Source organism: Penicillium rubens (assembly GCF_028828025.1).
Source record: "Penicillium rubens strain IBT 27055 chromosome Unknown utg000002l_segment0_segment0, whole genome shotgun sequence".
Lineage (NCBI taxonomy): Eukaryota > Fungi > Ascomycota > Eurotiomycetes > Eurotiales > Aspergillaceae > Penicillium > Penicillium rubens.
In genome coordinates, this window is record NW_026890600.1 from 3,935,579 (window position 1) to 3,951,862 (window position 16,284).

The 16,284-nt window shown below is 48.2% G+C and overlaps 4 protein-coding genes across 4 annotated transcripts; 1 reads left to right on the forward strand and 3 right to left on the reverse strand.

The window, feature by feature from the left end:
• Positions 1-936: 936 nt before the first annotated feature.
• gfsA (glycosyltransferase family 31 protein) lies at positions 937-2,532 on the reverse strand (the record flags this gene model as incomplete). The annotated part of the gene is made up of 1 exon (XM_002566274.2): positions 937-2,532. One exon carries the CDS (start codon positions 2,530-2,532, stop codon positions 937-939), a length of 1,596 nt encoding a protein of 531 aa, XP_002566320.1.
• A 5,975-nt stretch (positions 2,533-8,507) lies between these two features.
• Positions 8,508-9,527, reverse strand: N7525_003967 (MBL fold metallo-hydrolase; the record flags this gene model as incomplete). The annotated part of the gene is made up of 1 exon (XM_002566272.2): positions 8,508-9,527. The coding sequence occupies one exon, from the start codon at positions 9,525-9,527 to the stop codon at positions 8,508-8,510; it is 1,020 nt and encodes a 339-aa protein (XP_002566318.2).
• Positions 9,528-10,419: 892 nt separating this feature from the next.
• N7525_003968 (putative isochorismatase family hydrolase) lies at positions 10,420-11,019 on the reverse strand (the record flags this gene model as incomplete). The annotated part of the gene is made up of 1 exon (XM_002566271.1): positions 10,420-11,019. The coding sequence occupies one exon, from the start codon at positions 11,017-11,019 to the stop codon at positions 10,420-10,422; it is 600 nt and encodes a 199-aa protein (XP_002566317.1).
• Positions 11,020-11,919: 900 nt separating this feature from the next.
• N7525_003969 (uncharacterized protein) lies at positions 11,920-15,927 on the forward strand (the record flags this gene model as incomplete). The annotated part of the gene is made up of 7 exons (XM_061212877.1): positions 11,920-11,985; positions 12,043-12,092; positions 12,143-12,511; positions 12,572-12,868; positions 12,935-13,220; positions 13,274-13,383; positions 14,223-15,927. 7 exons carry the CDS (start codon positions 11,920-11,922, stop codon positions 15,925-15,927), a joined length of 2,883 nt encoding a protein of 960 aa, XP_061069898.1.
• Positions 15,928-16,284: the final 357 nt, after the last annotated feature.

The window sequence follows — 16,284 nt, forward strand, 5'->3', positions numbered from 1 at the left end:
GTTATAACATTCATTGCCTTTTACGCCTGGAACCTGCCCAGGTGGTTACTATGCCACCTTGCCAATGGGGCTCTTTAACCACATCGGGAGCCCCAGGCAATATCAACCGCTGTTGACTGTCCATGAAAGATAATACCATCCCATCGAATCCACATAGCAACAATAAGCAACCAAAGCCGATCAACGGGCCGATCCGAGAAGCCCTAGACCCGATGCAGCGGAGTCCAGCTCAGTCACTTCAGGAATCCTTCTCTGCATACCAACGGATCAACGAATACCCAGCACAACATTGAAATGACGAAAACTGATCATATTCCTCGCATAATGAACAAAGGTCCAACGCTAATCACCAACGGAGACCCCAAACTGGGTCTGCTGTCAAGTCTATTTTTACAGAAAGGATGCAAGACATAGGGCACAAAAAGTGGCTTTGCCCCGAAGCGCACTCAAGGCCGGAAGACATGGAGAAAATAGGAAATAAGGAAAGATAAGAGCAAGGTCAAACCGATCAAGTGTGGCAAGTCTCGGCCAAGGCCCGCATGAGTTCAAGGATAGAGTGTAGAAAAAAAAAAGCCACTGAACATTTCAAAAATCAGAATACACCGTCAGGATATAGAGGGAGCACGCAAAGCCACCAGGTTCCTGCACCGTACTGGACTCCGCCAATGCAACGCCGGATAAATGAAACAGAAACTGGAGGACGCGGAGGGCAAGTCACGATCACGAGTCTCATCCGGAAAAGAAAAGGGCTGTGGGGTTGGTCGATTGTGCAATCATATTGGGCTGGCGTCGTGAAGTCGGGAAGGGGGAAAAAAAAGCCAAAGAAGATGTGTAGTATTTTAGAAAAATAAAAAAAGGAGCCGAATCATGTGCAACGAAGTGAAGAGGTACGAGCAACAGTCCCAAGGACCAGCCTCAAGTAGTAACGGTGCAATTTTATTGCTGGTAAGTGCCGCGAAGGTAATGGTCACTCACACCACCGCCACCGCCGCCCTTGGGACCGAGCCAGACAATCTCAATCACACTGTGGCCCTCATCTTCTTCGCGAACGTAGAATTGGTGCACGTTCTGACCAACCACGAATGCATCACGAAGCAACCACCGATCCTTCGCAACGCCGTCTTCCTCTGCGGGACGCAGGGGGCCTAGACGGTCTTCATAGCCGCGGGGGTCTTCTGGCCAGGTCTTTTCGGTAGCATCGAAGTTGATAGCATCATCTGGCACATGCTCGCCGTATGTGTACTTCACCAGCGAGTAGCCGTTGGTCATGACCCAGAAGTGACGGAGAGTCTCACCGGTAGCGCTGTTCACAGTCTCCTCCTGATCAAAGACCCAGCGACGGAGAACAGACTTGCGGCCTGCGGCAGCAGAAACGGTGGTCATCTTAACTACGTCCTTGCTGTACCAACTGTTCCAGTGGTGCATTGATTCGATCTTTTTGCCAGACTCGTAAACACCGTCCACGGGGTCTGTCATGTCCATCTGGTAGAGGGAAGGCCACAGGGTCAGGGGTGTGTCACCGAAACGCTGGATACACTGGCCAAGCTTCTGGTCACCGGGCTGCTCGCCCCAGGATTGGCACTCATCGTAGTGCTTCATCAGGACATCCAAAAGAGGCTTCGAGACAAACACACCGGCGCCACCGAATGCAATGTGACCGAAAGTATCCACCTGCCAGCTGGCCTCAGACAAAGATCCGATGTAGTGCTTCTTGTTCTCATCGAAGAGCTTCAATTCCTCGGCAATAGTCGGCAGCGACAGGAAGAAGGTATCATCATCACTGAAACCAACCCAAGTGGTGTGCGGGCGGTGCTTGCGAATATGCTCGGTGAACGCCTCGACCATACCAAAGTAGCGGGCGGTGAAGTCAAGCGGAGAGGCCTTGAGAGTCAAGTCCAGACCACGGTTGCGGAAGTAGGTCTCCTGCTTCTCCAGGTCGTCGTCAGACTCAGGGACTAGAACAATCAGACCGGCCTTGGTGTTTCCGTAGGAGTAAAGCAGAGAGGGGAGCAGGCGGTCCAGACGGTCAACGGTAGTGGCCAAACCAAACAGGAGCTTGGAGGTCTCATCGACATCGTCATCGGCGGCCACATCAACATCGATGATCTCGGGACAAACAAAGCTCTCCGGCTTATTCTCGGGAGATACGACCATACCGCGCTCCATGACAACCATGGGCGGGAGCACAGGCTTCTCGATTTCCTCCAAAGTGTGGAATTCAGTGCGAGGGTTCACATGACGGGGGCGGAAATAGGCACGAGTGTAGTTCTTGCGCGGGAGCCATTCAGGGAATGGAAGGGGAGCGGCCAATTTCGGGTCAGCCTCACAGGTGCTGCTGGTCGGTTGCTGCGAATCAGATTGGGCCGGCGTTTGTACTTGAGGTTGCTTGTTTCCACCGAAGGTGGCCCGATCAATTGGATGCTTGAACCGAAGGAAAGCTGAGCGGTCGTAGCGTTCCATGCAAAAGAAGAATATTCCGATGGTCACCAGAGCCACCAACGGGAATACCGTCTTCATCCGAAATAGAGGCATTTTGGCTTTTCCAGTATTGAATGACGACTTTTCAAACATGTAAATAGAAGGCCAGGCGAAATCGTAGCAGATGAACCCTGGAATTAAAAGTTATGGGTTCGGCGTGCGAGGTATCGTATTCCGGGAATATCGTGCAGCAAAAGCTGGTAGCAAGAATGCAATTCTCGGTTGAGGGAAGAGTCAAATAAACGAGTGTCCCGGGAGTGGATTAAAGAGTGGCAGGCAAATAAAGTGCCGAGATATTTCAACGAGAGGCTGGCAGCGTCGGGACCCGCGACACGGTCCAAAGGGGGGAACGTTTGTAAAGGGGGAAGCAGGAGGGCAGGAAGAGAATAGAGAAAAAGACTAACGCGGCTGGACGATGTGCCCAGTCCGAGTGAAGAGTCGATGGGAGCTTGTAGTATTGGGGTCGTCAAGTTGTTGGAGGAGGAAAGAAAAAGGGAGGCCGCCGAAGCAATTAACGGGACAGGGTTGGCCGTGTATGGGTATTACCGTAATATATTATTTAGATCTTTTCTTTTTTTAACTTCTTTTTCTATCCGTTTTCTACATCGGTGTACATGTGTACATATCTGATGTTCGGGCCCTCCGCCGTTTTTCATTAATATGCTGTCTTCAGTGATATCAGAATGTATTGCTGCCCAGGTGATATTGACATCTTGGTATTCATCCCCCCGGTTGCGGTGTTCACGCCAAGTTGGGATGTGGGATGCAGGAACGGAGCCCTTTCGACAGGACCATCTTTGATGATATGTGGCTTATACTTTTCTTCCTTTTGCTTCGTTTTTCCTGTTGAATCGAAGTGCCGATCATGGCGGAAAAAGGAATGCTGGTAGCCCTGGGAGTGATGATCATCCCCTCCCAGCTTTCGTAGAATTACGCCGCCATGAAACTGAGGATCGGCACTGTTTTTTTTTATTCATTTTCCCTGTCTCGAGCACAACAAGTATATTTTTGTCTAACCCGGGAACAGGTGTGGTTGTTCAAGTCGGAAATGGTCATATGGCTCTTGATACTCCAAAACAAACATAATCCAAGTATCTTCAAGGTCGAAAAGGCTGTTTGCGGCGACACGTATTGGATGCGGGCTCGCGCGAGGATGCCGATCAGCTGTTCAGGACATCTGCATAGATAGATCTGTATGATAGGCCAGAAACCCACGCCTACAGATAACTCCGATTGCTCTCCCCTAGCCTTTCTATATGTATGTTGTACGAAACCGTGAGTACGGGGTACTTGTTTCTGCATATAGATACTACTATGTATAGATACGTTATGTATCCCAAATTCGTCGGATTGCATCTGTGCCTGAACCTCAACAATCAGCAATCCCGGACAATATAAGCGACAAGAAACATCCGTTCGTATCCCGAGACCCCATCATGATGATGTGAACATAATAATTACTCCGTACACGAACTGGAGATCACGTCACTGTTATCAGGTTGGCGCTTTGACCATCAAAGTAAAAGGACCAGATTAGTCTTAAGGGTCTGTATAATAAGAGCTATAAGTACGAAGCACGGAGGACTCCGTCCTAACTATTAACTACCTTGACCCTGGAACAGTATCGAATGGAAAGGACAGGTATACAACAATTGTACTCCGTATCAGAGGCAAAAAGAGCGGAAATGATCAGAGACGATCGCCCTGGCACCCAGCCGCGTCAGCCAGTCAAAATCGGCCGGAGGGGCAAATGAGGCCAATGCCCCCCCACAGACACGCGTCCTTCTTGACGACGTTATACCATAATGCTGGGCGGTGGTATTCGTATTCATATCACACATCATTTGGATGTTTAGCCCTTTATCTAATCTGTCTTTTTTAGACATTCCTACATATCAAGGATGTGTCGCAATTGGCATCTATTTCTATGTCACATGACAAGTTCCCAGTTTGAAAAAAAAAGGTAAAAAAAAAGGATAGACCCTGAAAGATTAAAGCTTATCGGGTAACGTATTTCCAGTGGCGATAGCATTTCCTGGGCCATGGATTTCCTCACAAGTGGGCCGGGATCGACAGCCATTTAAATGGGAATTTTTAAATGTGGTTTCTGTCTGATTTATTTTGTTTCATCGCTCTATATATATGAATATGAAGTTTTTCGGAACTTGTATACTGTTTCAGTTAAGAACGTGCGGAGTATATCCGGAGCACGGGAGTACTTTGTATATTACTTTGTATATCGATGTACAATAGTGAAGGCACCTGAACTGTGGAGGATAATCCACTTTTGTCCAGGCCCATCTGGTATTTAGACATGTGGGCGGTACGGAGTACAATGTACAAATAGTTACGTACTAATAGGGCACGCGTTTTGTCAGGGTGGCTTGATAGCATCCTATAATCCTGTACATCTGTAAATGTGTCCAGTGTATCAGATTAAAAAAGCCGTGTCAGCACTTACGAGTCCCCTGGTAATACGTAATACAATCCCTGTCACGAAACAGCCGCTAATATAATGCAAAAGATATGCCGGTCATTTTTGTGGCATTTTAAGCTTGAATAGTCGCCTTGGCGTTGCTATCAAAGCGGCAAAAGGGGGAGATTGCACGCTCAAGGGTCTTTCTACCCACGGAATTTTCTCTTCTCCGAACTGTGCAGAGTAAACGAGGAGTGCATATCTTCCTATGAGTTTTGCCATATTGAATTTGACAATACACTGTGTAACTATTTCCTCCACTTGACTTGTATTCAAAGTAGAAGGGCCTCGAACTTTTTGTCTTTCATCCTCCATCTACCATTTATGTCGTACATAGACATTCGAGATCCCTAGGTTGCGTCTACATATGTACTTATCCCTCAGTGCCCCATAAAGGACCACGTTGAAAGTCCTCTAACAGCTACATATTGCCCGTACTATAAGACTTGCTTTGGGTTGTCTGAGTATGTTTGGGGCTAAAAAGTGCTGCTGGCCACCTTAACACTTGATCCCTATGACCAAGCAGTGGCTCGCCGATGGAAGTTATAATTCGAGTGAATTTATTTTTTTAATCAATGAGGTACATGATAGATATGAGGACACAATTTCAATAAATACTACATTACAATAAATATCGAGAAAAAGAACCGTGATCAAAGAACTCGTCGCTTCACAAGTCATTTATGACTCTTCATCATACATACTACTGGGCTCTCTGGTCCTTTGACGGAGGCCTTTGTTGTCCAATATTCGCTTGGAGCTTTAGGATGTTAGGTAATTTCAGTTTGGTCAGAATACCCTCTTGTTCGAGACCATTCCTCGACTATCAGTATTCTTTGTAGAGATCACCCACGGCTGGCTGAGGAAGAAGTAAGCGTAGGCCGATGACAGTCGTTCTCTGCTTATTCAATCCTCTTCTTGCACGGTTGGCAGTATGGTATGACCGGCGATCCCCCGGAGAATGTAGTTTAGCTTCGGATGCATTTGACCATGCATTGTCTTGAGGTTCAAAAGCCTCCGGTGACATCCATAAGCACCACATCCGCACTTGCCAGCTCCTGTCGTCGCAGCGATTTGATACCAAGCGTCCAAGTATGCTGAAGTGCGCTATTAGCTGGAGGTGTCCTAGTGGCGCTTTGCATTCGGTGGTGGCACCGTATATCGAAGCGACCTTATATCTCCTCCTCCCAGTTAGGTAGACACTCCGCAAAGTTCCAGATTCTCTGTCGGATCTCCTATAGCCTTTGGCAAGATAACGGGAAGGATTATTTGGTGCAGATAGCCCTGATGTCGCTGGAAATACCTGTGGCAGCTATCCAGGCGCCTCAATATCGGAAGCCTTGTGTCCAAGGCCAGGCGGAACTGAGCCCTTCGAACGGGTCCGGGGGCTGTACCAGGATATTCGCACTTGTGTGCATTCACCGTTCTGTGGGGCGCAGAGAAAGAAGACGAGAGAAAGAAGGTGTTAAGGAGAGAAGGAAGGAGAGAAAGGGAACGAGGTAAAACAGGTGCTCCATAGGGCTGAAGCCACCCCATAAAAGTCGTCTATACGGTTTGGGCTTTATACTGCCTTCGTATTTCCCTCAATGTAGAGTCTACTATGTGCTGTTATTCCCATTACTAGTATTTCTATAGAGCTAATTTTGTCTTTTCGCTATAGCAGCGCGGAAGAAATCTAGAATGACATCAAAAATGACATTGGAAAAGAGATGAGATTTGGAGAGAACTTTGAGAAGATGATAGAGAAAGAAAAGACCTAGGGTTATCTTGCATATGTCCCTTTAAGCCTGGACGAGATATATCAGATTATTGAACTAGATTTTATCAGACGAAGCTCAAAGAGAGAGGGAGACTTGTGTGGAAGAGACGAACTCGTAGATGGCGAAAATGGCCCCACTCTGATCCGGTGGGCTGACATCCGGTGGGCGGCCCTGGAGAAACAACGTAGTCCATGTTAACAGGATAACCTTTCACATCACCTTTCTAGCGTTTACAGTGACAATATGGCACAGTTTCAATGTCAGGTACCCGGCTGTACCTCGAGCTACCGTCGTAAAGAGCATCTCCGACGCCACGAAGCGCAACATCGTGGAAATCACCTTCGCACTTGTTCAGTTTGTGGTCGTGCCTTTTCTCGCAGGTAGAGTGATCCTTGATTCCAGATACAATTGATCATTCAATAATGAATAGCTATGCAGTGACAGCCTTCGACGTCATATTCGTCGCGATCATGAAGTGCCCGGACGATCTCTCGCTCGCGCCACACAGGCCTGCAGGAGTTGTCGTATGGCCAAAACACGATGCCAGGGAGGCTCGCCATGTACAGAGTGCTCTTTGAAGGGAAACTTATGTATATTCGATGGTCGGGATCTCCCCGATATCGAGCCCGCTCTACCGGATCCCGAAGAAGAACTCTTGGAGTACGGTGGTGAAAATGATCCGATCAATACTTCCCTCGAGAATAATCCCAGAGTCGACCATTACATACATCTTTACTTCGCGCATTTTCATCCACACTGGCCAATTCTGCATCGACACACATTCAGTGTTCCTGACGAGCCCCCATTGCTGCTTCAGGCAGTGTTAATGATTGGACTCTGGGTCAGTGGGAGCCCGGCAGCGCGGCAAAATGCTCGGAACTTGCATTCCAAGCTTGGAATGGCGATTTCAGCACAGCGGGTAAGTTACCTAGAGGCACTCGTTCGACCTGAAAGATTTGTCCAGTTCGTTGATGGTTTTATCCGTAGGACAACTGGGGACGATTGCCGGTGGAAGGGGAGCATGATAACGAAGATTCAGGCAGCCCAATTTCACGATGGCCGATTGCAACCTACCAAGGCATTCTCCTCTACATCATATTCTCATTACTGGCATCGGTTCCGATTGGTCTCGAACTTAACCTCTGCCTGACCTTACATCTGCCTGACCGTCAAATCCTTTCCGCTCTGATCGAAACCTGTCTACGAAACAACATATTCTACTACCCCAATATGCTTACAAGGTACCATTATGTGGAGTCCATTACCTGTATGTGGGTGGGGGTCGAAGAGATCAAAAGGTTCGGTTTGGCCTTGTACAAGGTTTCTCGGCTCTGTGGAAGGGGGAGTTGCTTGGGAGGGTCCGATGAGACTGACGGCCGACTTCTTCGCCTCTCCGATCTACAATTTCCTATGCCAGATAAGAAGAATCTCTGGCATGCTGGCTCGAATGCAGAATTGGCTCGACTTCTTTTGATATACTCCAGAAGAGAAGATAAATCGGATGACCCTAGGGGTACCAAATGGATTTCACAGAGCGGAGTTTTATTGGAAACTGACGAAAATTGGTGGAATTGACTCAAAGCCCGGGTTGAAGAAAGTTCTACTGCGTTATAGCCTGTCCATGAAACTGCTTTTTGTCACAACACAGCTATCTTGAATTTCTATCACTCTGGAAACTCCGCTAGGGAGAGAAATAAATCCAATGAATCAAAGTAGATATCCAGAACGTAATTGACTTTTCTAATCTTTGGTGCATCATACGCAACGCCACAAAGAATTCACCTGCACACGCACTAGCCAACCACCACCGGGGTTTCCTCGCCCGGAGTAAGCCAGAACACCTTATCCGACACCTTTTCGTCATCAAAGACCTTTGCCAAATCCGCCTGATGCTCAGTGAAATGTTCCCATGATTCAAAGTGGATAGGAACCATCTGGTCGACACTCAGCACACGCATCAAGTGAGCAGCTTGCTTCCCATCGAAGGTAATTTGCAGAACACCGTTAGGGTGCTCAAATAGCGCATTTCCCAGGTTTAAGACAGCGACAGAAACATGCCACTTGTTCTTGATCTCCGCCAACTCGTCAATCCACACAGTATCTCCAGAGAAGTACACCACGTTGGGCAGACCGGCCTCATTAACGCCGAAGGAGTCGCACTCGACAATGAAACCGGTCACCTCGCCACCAGGGAAGTGCTTGCAGGGGGTGCCGGTAATGCGGAAATCCTTGCCTCCGAGTCTGGCCGAGACGGTCTGCCAAGGGCGAAGGCCGACGACGCCAGGGCGTGGCTGGAGGTTGTGCGCACCATCAGGTGTGGTGAAGACATGGCGGCCGTCGAGCAGCTGGCGGCCTAGAGGGTCGAGGTTATCGACGTGATCTTCGTGGCTCAGCAAGACCGCGTCAATGGGTGGAATGTCGTGCAATTGGAGGGCTGGTCCCTCAAAGCTGCGTAGAATCCCCGGTGGAGGCTGACCCTCGAAACCGAAGTCCCCAAGGTTGGGAGCCTTGGACCAGCCGTCGTGAATGTATTCAGATCCTGCAGGGCAGAATACAGGATCGGTGAGGAATCGCACGCCATCAATGTTGATGATCGCCGTGGCAGTCGTGATGTGGGTGATGGAAACATTGCCTTTGAAGGTGGACATAGTGCCGTTGGGTTGAGGGGACTTTTGGTGTGGACTATTGACTTGATGCAATGACAAACTGAAGAATGATGAGGTAAAAAGCTGAGCAGCAGTGCTTTCCGGACTTATGTAGTCTGCCATTCCTGATACCTCGTTCTTCATCCCACCATGGACCATGTATAGCATGACAAACCGTTAACCGTGTGTCAATTTCTTATAGCCCTGATGAAAAGTCCATAGTGGAGAGTAATATGAGATATTAATATAAAATGTTTCGCATTGATAATGCTCTTGAAGTACTTATACTCTCGAGCGCCCACGGGCGTCTTGGGCCTCAGTCATCATCCCACTATCCCACAGGCCCATCCCACCCAACTCCACAACCTAATGGTGAATCTCACGAGGCTTTCAAATCGTTAAAATTTGCCAGGGCTCCTCGGCGATATTCTTCATTTCGGTACTTTTTTGTGCCTACATAATCAGGCTGACCTGGCGTCTCTTGGCCCCCTTTCACCTCCAGAAACAACATACACGCATCGACCTATTCAAACTGAAAGTTTCTCTTGACCTTAAATTATTTGTGCTATATTGCTGTTATAATTGAAAAGAAAGGCTCAAAATCGTCTAACCTGGGATAAACAGGAGAATGAGTGGATTATGTGCTGGGAGTGGGCTGGTTTAGCGAGAGAAAAGAGGGCGTGGTTGGCGAAGAGTCAGTATCCGGACTAGAAAGCAACTGTATGTATATTGCAGTGCTATTCTACGTTTTCTTGATATTCCAGTATGCTAAATTTATGACGGTCTTGCCCAATAAGCCAGTCAAGGAAAGGCTTTCCACTTCTCGCACGAATCTTCTACCCGGTGAAGGTCAGTGATGGGCGCTTTGAAATGGTGTTAGAGAAGAAATTTAGTCTACATTTATCACTGGCAGCCCTTGACCTCGAATTGGCTTTTAATGTGGACAGTGTCCCGAATTCAGTGAAAATATCTTACGCGCTGAATGATGACGAGATCGGTTCAACGCAGAAGAGGTTTGAGTTGTTCATATGTACAAGATACCAGTATCCACTCAACTAAATCACGAGCTGATCTCACTTTCAGAGACAATTGTGGCAAAGCCATCGGCCAACTCGCTGAGAACCACAGAGACCACAGTGTCCGCATCTGCACCAGGGATGTTGCGATCGCCCACAGCATCCCGCACAACGAGCACATCATAACCAAGTTCACTACCGACACGTGCAGTGGTAGAAATGCAAACGTGTGCCATGTAGCCAACCAGTACAATCTTCTGACCTACTTCTCCCAGTCCCTGCAAGTAATCATGCAGATCGGTCTTAGCAAAAGAACTGGGGAAGTTCTTAGTGACCACCTTTTCGTTCGGCTTAGGTGTCAGCTCTTCAAATTCTTGCGCGAGAGCAGTGCCGGGTGTGAAGACGGGTGCGCCGGCAGGCACTTCGTGCACGACGTGGACAATGTTCTTGCCAGTGCCATTCTGTCGATATTTTTCCAGCAGCTTGGCAATAGTCTTGCGAGTTTCGGCAACTTTCTCCACCGCGAGAAGGCCTGTGGCGTACTCGTTTTGAGCGTCGACAATGATAAGAGTCGAATCACTGGTGGAGGCCGTGGAAGGGGGAATGCCGATGAGTTGACGGAATGACTTGACTGTGGAAGACATGATGAGATGTGGAGTCGGTGAAAGGGTGAAATCAGGTATGGAAGATTTGTTATATGAGTTGATGGACCTTCAATCTACGGACGTAGTGGGTTTAATATATATGGAGAGGGGTGCTGCCCAAGCTATACATAAGTGGGGCCGGTGGGCTTTCGGCTTGTGCCCACCGGGACTTTATTATAAATGTGGTGGCGAAGTGAATTGTCAGCGGAGATAGTACCTTGAATACACATGAACTGGATCGCAGGAATAATCAGATCGATAAGTCCCCGAACTCCAATGACTTTGGCGACTTGACAGTCTACATCACAAATTGTGTTCTCTTGCATATAGTTACCCGGGTCAACGGGTAATCCGGTTTCCTAGGTGGGCGTATGCTGGACTTCAGAGATTCGGGGAATTGCTTCTTCTTGAGCCTCAGTAGTTGTTTATGCTGAAGGTAATGATCTTGAACATCTCTCCGAATTCTTGTTAATCTTGGAAGCTCATCGCAGGCCGTAAAATATCCAGGAGTTGCCAGAGTGTCTCTCATTGGCTACCTCTAGGGCCCACGTAGACCCACCTGATCCCCGGAAGGCGTTAGGGTCGCCGACCTAACCAGGGCGCCTAGCCCCGGGGGCAACCTTGGAGGGCTCAAGTATGAATGAATCATCATTCTCTGAATCATCATATACCTAGGGTACCTACCTAGGTATGACTATGTTGAACTTTGAAGGGGTATACTGCCATTGGTCTCGACTCGTAAGTCCTCAAAAAAATCTGCCTTGTTCGTTTGCACTTTTATTTTGTACTCTAAACGATTTGAATCGCGACAGAATATATCAAACTCGATGGATTTTCCTCTATCAATGACCGTTGAAGTATCGAATACCGCGGAAATTAACTCAAACCTATTTTGGTACGATGTCATTACGAGACAATAAAAACGAGGTCTTACCTGGCCGCAGCGAGGCTATTCAAGAGACGAATGTAAGTAATTATCAGAGTCACCGGAAAGTGAGAATGGAGAAGCTTACCCAAACCAAGTCGAAACATAACCATGGCTGGCGCCGTATTGTGCGGAACTTCACACCTGCGTAAGTATCTCCAGCGTAGGCTGTCAACTTCGCTAACTCTGCTTCCTAAGTTGGTTCTCAGTCAATATGGGCACTGGCATTACTTCCATTCTGCTGAACACTTTACCCTACAACGGCAGATGGTTATACTGGATATCAGTGGTGATATTCGCTTTAAATGTTCTCCTCTTTATCATTTTCCTTACCATCACCATCTTACGTTATGTCCTCTACCCAAAAATCTTTTACCTCATGGTAACTCATCCCACGCAGTCCCTTTTCCTTGGAACTTTTCCCATGGGGCTTGCTACAATTATTAATATGATTTGCTACGTCTGCGTACCAGCCTGGGGAGCCTGGACTGTTTACTTTGCCTGGGGTCTGTGGATTGCCGACGTTGTTGTGTCTGTAATGACATGCTTCGGAATGCCATTTATTATGTATGCTGTGAATACAACTCCTTCTTTGGAAAGTACTGTCAGGACTGACTCGCTTGCTAGGATGACTCAAATGGCCGATATCGAGCTACAGACAATGGGCGCCGCTTGGCTGCTTCCCATTGTGTCTTGTGTCGTTGCGGCGGCATCGGGAGGTATTATGGCTGACATACTCCCAAATGCTCAGTATGCTCTAGGGACTATCATCGTGAGTTATGTTTTATGGGGCATTGGAGTGCCTCTAGCGATGATGGTCGTCGTCATTTATTTGATGCGCCTTATGCTGTACAAGCTACCAGCGAAAGCAGTGATTGTTAGCACGTTTTTGCCCCTTGGTCCTCTTGGTCAAGGAGGCTTTGGGTGAGTAGCCTCAAAATGACTAGAAGATATGATTCACACACTAATGCAATATTCTTTTCTGTATAGAATTCAAAAGTTGGGCATGGCTGCACAAAAGGTCTTTCCGCTTACAGGAACGTTGAGATCCGGATCAGGCGATACGCTCTACGATATCGGCTTCCTAATAGGTCTTCTCCTGTGGTCATTTGGCTGTTTATGGCTGTTTTTCGCAGTGGCAGCGATTATTCGGTCGAAGAAATTTCCATTCAACCTTGGATGGTGGGCATTTACCTTCCCGCTCGGCGTCTTTACAACCTGCACCAACCAGCTGGGGCGAGAGATACCCTCCAGATTCTTCAGAGTCCTAGGCACAGTATGCTACTTCAACGCCGAATGTTTCATCTTCAAACTGCTAAACGACCCTAGATACTATCCGTTTGTGTTCTATTATTGTGGATTCTGGTATCGCTCTTCACTCTGAAGGGTGTTTTCAATCACAGTCTGTTCGTGGCGCCCTGCTTGGGTGACTTACAGGAGTATGAGCCTAAGAAGTTTCGGAAGGAGAAGAAAGGATCAAAGGCATAGTCTTGATTTTTCGTTCAAGAATGAGCATACCGACTCACCAAGCGCCTTCGTTGGCTTTCAATCAGACTAAATATCTAGTTACTCGGAAGACCCAAGACTGCCTTTGTTAATCAAGTCTAAGAATCAGCTTCTACTCATGCTGGACATCTTTGCCAATGGCCATGAGACGTTAAAGCTGAGTAGAGTAAGAGGTTGACACTACCTAGGTATACTAGACAAAGAGAGCCCCACAGAGTACTGGAAGATAAGGACCCTTGTCCTCTCAAAATTGCATTGATCTGTACTTAGGTACAATATATGCCTTCCAATTGAGGGAAGCTTTTCAAATTAACAGCGCAGTGCCTTCATGATATGCTTATATAATATCTTGATATCCCCGGGGCCATCCATGGATGGATGGATACCCGCCGCGTAGGTACCTACCCACCTAGGCATGGAAAGGTTCTATTAGACCGCGGTATATCGGATGACAAATATGTTACCTCGTTCGTGCATGGCCACAGGTTCGGGCTTTGGAATTGGGATTCCGAGACCCGAAAAGGTCGGCGAATTGGTGGAACCTGATGCAAAGGTTCACCTGATAGCAATGCACTGGGCGCTTTTATGTCATGTTGTGTCGGTGCATTGCCCCCTCTAATACCAGTTATAAGGGTGCGTATCTCAGAACATTCAGGTCAAAGTTTTGGAGTTAAATCAGGTGAAGTCTAAGAGACTCTTCAACACCAAATATGGGGTAAGATCCGCTTTTGGGACCCTTAAATGAACCCCACATCAGCTAAAAAATTTACAGGTCTGCCATCGATCCGCAGAATAAAGAAGCAGGTTATTATAACCTGGGCACATACCATCGTCCAATCAACACTACCGTGAGCGATGCGCAGCTATGGTTTGACCGTGGATTGCAGTGGTCCTACTCTTTCAACCACGAAGAAGGCGCACGATGCTTCAAAACAGCAGCAGAATCTGATCCCAATTGCGCCATGGCCTATTGGGGTCTGGCCTACGCTCTAGGACCCAACTATAATAAAGCTTGGAGCCGGTTCGACCAGGGAGATTTGGACGAGACGGTCGAGACTGCAAGTGTCGCGTTGAAACTTGCGCAAGAACTATCTCAGAAGGCAGAGAAAGCACCCATCGAATATGCCCTGATCAAAGCTCTTGCCGCCAGGTTTCCAGTTAAAGGGATGCCACTCGACTTGAACGCATTAAACCATGCATATGTCAATGAGATGCGTTCTGTCTACACTCTCAGCCCAGAAGACCCAGATGTCGTTGCTCTCTTCACTGAAGCTCTCATGTGCACACGACCTCGAGATCTGTGGAATGTCAAAACAGGCGAGCCTGCGGGATGCACCGTCGAGGCTCGTCAAGCCTTGGAGCCTGCAATGGCTCGGAAGGGCGGCATGGAGCACCCGGCCTTCTGTCACCTTTATATCCACTTAATGGAGATGTCACCGTGGCCCGAGATCGCCTTGAAGGCCGCCGACAGTCTCCGTCGCGTCGTGCCCGACGGCTCTCATCTCCTCCATATGGCAAGCCACATCGACATTGCCTGCGGCGATTATCGCGGCGCATTGATTGCTAATGATGCCGCTATTCTTGCCGATAACAAGTTCTTTGCGCGTGAACACAGTTCCGTCATGTACACGATGTATCGGGCGCATAATGCGTATGCCAAATCATATGCTGCTATTATGCTGGGTAACTTCACCGAGGCTCTTTCAGCTGCTAGGGTGGTTGGTGAAATTTTGACTCCAAGTTTATTGTCAGTTGCCAGCCCTCCTTTGGCTGACTGGGCTGAAGCTTACTTGGGCGTATTGCCGCACGTGCTGGTTCGATTTGGGCGCTGGGATGATATCCTCCAGTTGGACCTTCCGGAAGACAAGACGCTGCTTTGCTCCACCAGCGCAATGGTCTACTATGCAAAGGGGATTGCATTGAGTGTTCTCGGTAGAATTGAAGAAGCACAGCAAATCCTGTTACAATTTAGAGCTGCTCATGCCGCTGTCCCTGCGTCTCGGCTGGGAAGCCTGCCAAGCCGCGAGATTGATGTCTTACAGGTTGCTGCGGCTATGCTGCAAGGAGAGCTTGAGTATCGCAAAGGACACTACTCACTAGCGTTCTCCAGTCTCAGAAAAGCGGTTGAATTGGAAGATGCTCTCCCTTACGCGGACCCACCAGCATGGATCCAACCGTCGCGTCACGCTCTTGGCGCACTGTTGTTAGAACAGAATCATGTTGCAGAGGCTGAAATCGTCTTCAGGGAGGATCTTGGCTTGAAACCGGGCTTTCCTCGTCGCCGGGCGCGGCTAAACAACGTATGGGGTTTGCACGGGCTGTATGAGTGCTTTGTGAGATCCGGGAAGGAACCTCAAGCTCTGTTTATTCGCACGCAGCGAGATCTTGCCATGGCAAGTGCGGACATACCTGTTACTGCCTCATGTTTTTGTCGACTTTCCGACTCTGTTGATGAGGCGGGATGTTGCCGCCAATAAGAAGTAGGTGCCCACGCAAATTGTCAACGGACTGCCGTGTCTTTGAAATCTTTCATAGTTCCTCCCTCCCTTGACGTAGTTTTACGCAGTACCCGTAGGCACAATATCAACATACCTAGGTATTGTACTCCATGCTTCATAAGCAGTAGAGTCTAGCACTGTATCAAGATAGAAAGTATTAGAGTCAAACCTACAATGTATGTATCTACCTAGGTACCTAGGTAGGTACCTACCTAACTACCTGTGCCCACCGGATGGGCCCGTTCGGGATGACTCATCGGGTCGCAGCCCGCCCTGGGGGCCCTACCTAGGATAGGAGCGTCGAAGTTATGCAAATCTGGAGCATTTCAATTGGAT